The sequence below is a fragment of the Cystoisospora suis genome, assembly GCF_002600585.1.
Source record: "Cystoisospora suis strain Wien I chromosome Unknown contig_3725, whole genome shotgun sequence".
In the NCBI taxonomy this organism is placed as follows: domain Eukaryota; phylum Apicomplexa; class Conoidasida; order Eucoccidiorida; family Sarcocystidae; genus Cystoisospora; species Cystoisospora suis.
The window spans coordinates 1-6,368 of NW_027156520.1; the positions used below are offsets into that span (position 1 = coordinate 1).

General features: G+C 55.8%; 2 protein-coding genes across 2 annotated transcripts; both read right to left on the reverse strand.

The window, feature by feature from the left end:
* Positions 1-55: 55 nt before the first annotated feature.
* Positions 56-5,831, reverse strand: CSUI_007176 (uncharacterized protein; the record flags this gene model as incomplete). Its single annotated transcript, XM_068067326.1, has 8 exons — positions 56-249; positions 508-663; positions 1,724-1,768; positions 2,412-2,489; positions 3,231-3,683; positions 4,109-4,231; positions 4,609-4,728; positions 5,781-5,831. Coding segments are annotated over 8 exons (1,218 nt in total), but the record flags the coding sequence as incomplete, so codon positions are not given.
* A 121-nt stretch (positions 5,832-5,952) lies between these two features.
* Positions 5,953-6,368, reverse strand: CSUI_007177 (uncharacterized protein; the record flags this gene model as incomplete). The annotated part of the gene is made up of 1 exon (XM_068067327.1): positions 5,953-6,368. A coding segment is annotated over one exon (138 nt), but the record flags the coding sequence as incomplete, so codon positions are not given.

The following is a 6,368-nucleotide window of genomic DNA, read 5'->3' on the forward strand; positions in this document are numbered from 1 at the left end:
TCACAGATTGCAGAAAGACACCACCAACTTTGCTGTCAATGAGGGCTACAACATTACCTTTCGGGGGGGGCGCAGGCTGTGGAGCAAGAGGCATCTCCGGGGCATGGTGTGGCATGAAGAAAGGATGGGGGGTTGGCCCGGACAGCGGTAGCAGACCGGCGGTCGATTCAAAGCTGCGATGGTCGCCCTCCCCCTTCGACGAGACGGACTCTTGACTGTCGCCGAAAGGTTGTAGGCGTTTATGTAAGGCTGCTCACAACACGAGTGCTTACACACAAGTCAAGGGGGGGTCAGTGAGGTGTGGATTCAGCTACTGCGGCGAGTGTCTCACGTTTGAGAGTGCCACCGCAGCCCGCGGAGCTATCTGCCCAAGGGTACAAGTAGATGCAAGCCAGCCTGTTTAGTAGTCTTCGCGGTCGTCCCGGTACACTGGGGTGCCCGAATCACTTGTCAGAGCTCTCTAGGTGATCTACAGTTGGGGTTTCATGGCCATAGACAACGTCGTACCTGCGAACACCGGGGACGGAAGGAAAGGCCGAAGATCTCCCAAGCGGAGGACCCGCATGAATGAACCTGACGAAGATGTGCCATCAACCCTTGCGACACCCGTGTCAGCTCCGCCTGTTGACGGCATGCCGTTCCCCTGTAAGGAATCGCGTTGACCTGATAATGGCGACCCGCCACACAAAAGCATGCCGTACACACAGCACCATACAAGTCGAGGGAGTCGCATCAACTGCCCCACATACCCTAGCTGCCACTCACCGGTCAACGACGCCGGAGAGTGAACTACGCAACACAGGCGGCCGAGTTCCCTGCCGTTGACAAATCATTCCGGCAACTCGTTGTTCCAGTGCAGACTGTTTCCTGAGACGTTGCTGTCAAGACGCGCTACCGGCCCTGAGACTGAGACAGCCCCGCTACGGTCTCCCATGAAGAGACAGAAAACTGTGCTGAGCCGCCGTTCCTTTTTGCAGGAAACTGTCCTAACGGGAGTGCATCTGATGGTGACTGCTCCACTGATAGGTACGCCTTTCACTGTTGAAGTACCGGCGCAACAAGTGTGTTCAAGGGGGGACAGAAGCAGCGTGCCAGTCTACAGCAACGTCGACAGGTCAAGCGAAAAACCCCCGTGGTGCGCGCGAATACATACGTGCTACGATACGAGCCCGGTCTCCTCGATTTGGCGTCGATCACTCAGCAGCTGGACGAACAGCCCGCAACCGCCATCGGCAACCCCAAGAATAGTCAGCCGATGGACTCCAGAGCTCGCGCACACGTCAGTTTCAAAAAGAAAAACCCAAGTTCAGAATGACTCCGCATAAAAGACTGTCTCAGACCGGTGCTGAACCCGCCGCCGACCTAACGTACGCTGCCACATGCGACTAACATCTGAGTACAGCCAAGTGGTGTATGAGCTCATAGGTGGCGTCGGATACCAAGGCCATTGATAGCCACTCGGCAATGCTCCACCACTACCACACTTCAAGTACACGATTCATCGGTAAGGCTTCCTATGACAGCTACAATGCTGAGCTATTCTCGTTACCTGCCCCGCAAATCGAGGTCCCCTCCCGATCCTACACGTACCCGTAATCTTAGAATAAACCTCGTTCCGGCTCCCTAGTCTACGATCGGTGCGCGTGTCTCTACGCATCTCCACTTTTCGTCCACATATACAGACACACTCTGTGCCCTGCAGCGTCAGTGAACACCAGCTTACCGTGTTGGGTTATTACTTGCCAGAGCAGACCTCCTGCGTCTTCAGCTGCCGAGACCGCACGAAGAGACAAGCACACGACAGAGAATCCTGTGACCCAAAGATGGTGACCGCCAGCATCCTTGTAAGCTGACCCTGAGACTTCATGTCATAGCCCCGGTTGCTGTCTCCTCTGGCGTCTCGCATGCGACAGAGCTCCGGATTGCGCAAAGAGGAGTCAGTGCATACTATTTCTTCTCTTCCCAAAACAAGGCGCTGCTAGCGGAACGCGAACGGCTGCTCTCCGCGGTACCGCGGGTGCTCGCCCAGTGGGAACCTTCCCCTTGGGAGGGCTAGTCTCGGCATCAGGTGCGGACTGGGAGAAAAAAGCGATGCATGCTGTACATCAAGAGCCCCCACATGACCCCCGCCTGGTTTGGCTCTTTCCTCCTTCCACGCAAAACACAGTACGCATACAGCACGATCCGAACTTCAATTCCAAACGTGAGTTCTATCTAGGAAAGATCTTGTGCAGGCTCTCCTCAAATGGGCGGAATGTACGGCCGTACACGTGTATACCATTAAACAGCTCGAAAGCTTCTTTGTTGCCCCAATAGTAGCAACGCTCGGAAACGCAGATGATATATTCCACAAGTCTTTGTTACGTATTGTTCAAGTAGCACCAAACAGCGGTACGACGTCGAAGACTCACGCAGCGGCAGTTCTCCGCGGGCAACCCATGACTGCAGCGTCTTGAGGGGATTCCAGACGTGGATAGCGGCTGCAATGACTGAAGACAGACACTCGCCGACCAGACACGCTGAATGCACAGGAGTGAAAAAGCACTGTTTGAACCGCAACGGCTCCGTCTCCCGCCCGAGTACATCAGTGAAACCTACAGCACTCTAGGTATCCGTAGCACTTCGAAAGGCCAGGAACACCAAGTGACCGCAGACCCATCCCGTCTGTTTGACTAGCTCCACCTCGCCTCCTCCTCCCCTCGTCTGCCCATCCCAGTCGCTGTCGCCCACTTCGTGAGAACGCGGCGACAGTTTTCACGGCAAAGCCCGTGTCTTTGCTTTGCTTCTTGACCACCCCGGTGATCCAAAGCTCTGCGGACAGGTTCACGTGTCCGACGGATTGCCGGACAGCCCCAGTTTAACTGATTGCCGACACACCCTGACCTACGTACCCCGTGCCCTTCATCCAGGTGGAGGGGGGGGGTGCTTAACCCGTGGAGAGGAAACCGCGGGTCTCCTCCTGTCGACGCTGCATCGCGGCCGCAGCCGACAAACGAGAAAGTGATCCCTCTCCTCGTTTGGCAACAGCGTGGAAGCCAGAGGGACCGCCAGTAAGCAGCGGGGGCCACTGTATCCCAGGCGAGTCCATAGAGTATTGATGGCTGTTGGGACACGTCGGAGAACGGGCCCTATCTGGTAGCTTCGTAGGACAGTTTCAAACCAGCAACGATCGCTGAGTGGAGACAACGGAGTAGCAGGCGTCCCGCCTTCCACAGTAGGAGAGAACTCACCCAGTCCTTCGGTCTCAAGGGGATCCTGTGCCTCCCGATCGCGTGCGCGTTGCGGGCGCGGTTTAACGTCCCTGCCTCCGAACAATTTTTCGCGAATGACGCCCGTGAAGCAGCCAATGGAGATCACCGCTTCTTGAAGTAAAGGCTTCAGTGTAGAATCAGGCACTCCAAGCATTTCCCAACAACGACGAAGATCGCATGCGAGTTCCACGGTCGGACGATGAAGCAAAGCCCACGTAAGATCCAGCCTCCCGGATCCAAGGGCGTCGCGGTGTACGAGTGACATCCTCATTAGGGTGAATTGCGCCTGTAAGGCTGCGACGAGTAAGGCGTTTACTTGACGGGGTGTCGGAGCCACTCCTTTTTCGAACGCCTGCATGCTTGCCTGCAAGCTTTGCAGCCTCTCACGCTCTTCTGTTTGCAGAACACTAGCCCATAACCCCTTCTCGTTCGCTGTCAGGGCGCATGCACACCAAAGGAACAGAGCCAAATAGACTTCGGAAGCCTGACGTCAATGTAAGCGCACTCCAGCGGGAAGTAGACGAACCCCGTCGCCTGTTTTCCGAGCACGAGCTGTGACAGCGGCCGCTGAACCCACCCCTCTCACGAGCAAGAAAGTTGACTACTACCTGATGAGTGCAGGCCCATCCGGGAAGACAACCGACAGGAGGTGTGTGCTAGTCTCCACCCTTTCTTTTCCAGACTTCTGATTTTGCAAAGATTCCTTGATACGACAGAGTTGGATGTGTAAACTTAGTGATCTGTGTGTTCCTTTCCTCGAGTCAGGTTGCTGCCACAGCCAAGCATCCATCCTGCGTCGTCTGCTGTCTTTCGTCTTACGCCTTTTCGCAACAGGAGTGCCCGTGCTACTCACTCACCTGTTGCGGCGCGGGCGCTCGTGTAGTGGATTCGAGAAACGCTCGTGGTCACTGCGCTCGAAAGGTCCAGATATGTAACCCAGCCACGCCTCCAAACAGGGTCGTCCTCGGGAAGAACCGATGCTTATAAGGTGACGCAGAAAGCACACAAAAGAATATTCGGATGCTGTCGGGCAGCTGTCTCCTGGGATGGTCCAGTATTTGCCCCTGCGCCCTCCCTGAAGAACGACTGCGTGAAGAGAAAGTGAGATGCCCAACGTGTTAAAAGGCCGCACCCTAGTCCTGACGCCATTCAACACTCTGCAAAAAACCGAGGCCAAGAGTCGGCGGTCCGTCACTACGCGTGGTAGCTTCTTTAGCGCCTTGTCCAATGCCTGGACCCGGCTACGTCAGTTTGGCAGAGTCGTCTCCATGTGCGCTCCCCAGGCGCTGGACTACCCACTTGCATATAGGTCCGGCATACTCTATCCCCCGCCTAAGTTTGATCTGTAGAGGCTCACCTGTGGAAGCGGAGTGGCCCGCCGAGAGAGCCTGCTTCACGCGCCTACGGACACCCTTGGTCACACCCCCGGCGCCTGACTGCACCTGACGTTTTTTGCTTGGTGGACCACTGCTTGCGGCTGAGCAAAATGACCCGTCATAGAAGCGAAGAAACCAAAGGAGGTCTTGCTTAACTGCGCTGCGCTGCACGACCCTCTCTACCTGCTTCCTCCGGCTGCGGTGACGACTTACGTGCCTCTCGAGTGACACAATGTGGGCGTCCGATATCTGCACACGTCCGCTTTTGCCCACTCCGGACTAATTTCCGACCTGTGCAGCTACTCCATCTGACCGCCGTTTTCTGACGTGGATCGACTATTCCTCTCGAAAAAGCAACGAGAGACGGCCACTAGCCTTCTACTTGTCGTTGTCTGCCGGTGCGTCACAATGGGGTGGAGGCACCAGCAAGGGGAAGTCTACGAAGAAAAGCCTCGTGCATTAGTGAAGTCGACACAGGGACTCTAGCGGCAAAACGAGAATAACACACCGGACTCCGATTGCCTGCCGTTCCTTCTCCGTCATCCGACCCCGACCTGCTTAACCGGAACGGAATACGGATCACGTTTATGTACTGTACTGACACCCCGGCTCACGTGCGACCGCATCTCCGCCGCCCTCGAATTTCTAGGCGCAACCGCAGGACACTCCCCAGTTGCCGACTGGAAGCGCAGCAGCATGTGGCAGATGGGGAATTCACTGTTGCAGCTCACCACGTGTCCAGCTGGTCCCCCCGGGAAAGCACATGGCGCAGGATTGAGTCAGCACTAAGGACGAAGTTGTACTCATCACAGCGTGCATGCCTGAGGACCCTCGACAGCTGGAATTCTGACCACAAGACGTCTATCTCCAAAGTGGCGGGAGAGATTGAAGCCCTCCGGAGAGAGGCCATGGGGTGGCGTCATTTTCCGTAAGGTGACCTGTTGCTAAGATGCTCCCGTCGCTACAACAAGGTGATACAGACCCTCCTCCTTCCGCGGCCCACCCTAGACTAGCAATGTCTGTAGTTTCTAGACTCGTGATGCAGTTCCCGGGTCGCCTCGCCTGTACACCTCTCGAAGATTTCCCACTGCCCCCCCCACGCAAACATAAGCGCGTACTAAATGTGTTGCAGAGTAGCAGCACATCAACTTACACTCTTCGGCTATGGCTTTCCCCAGCAGGCCTCTCTCTTTTTCTTCAGTGCCTACGAATGCAGTAAACACACGACCGAATGCCAAGCTATCTGTCGGCTAGTGTGTAGAAAACCGGCAGTATCCAAGAAAGTCCCCGCGGCGCTCTGCAATATATTTGGAAGTTGACGGTGACACTAAGACACACCCATACCAGCTGTGGAGGAACTTGTTTCTCAATTGACCGAGAGACTCGCTTTACATGTCAAATGTGTGACCGTCCTACCTAACAGAGCCGCTTTCCTTGGGTAGAAACGGAAACCGCCAGCCTGCCTGCTGGACAGACCTATCCACCTATCTACTCAAATCACAAGCGCCAGTTGTAGCCCCCCCTGCCAGCATAATACGGTGCCTGTACCCCAACGTGCAATGCAGCCCATCCTCTCTTTTTTCTCTCTCGATCCAGCAGCCCCTCACTCATGATGGCTAGTAGCCCATTCTGATGCTGCGACACTCATCAGGCACCATTGTGGTAGAGCGTAGGCCCACGCCAGCCGCCAACCGATGTCCTTGCTGTGCGCGTAGAATAAAGAAGGAAGTGAGACACGGAA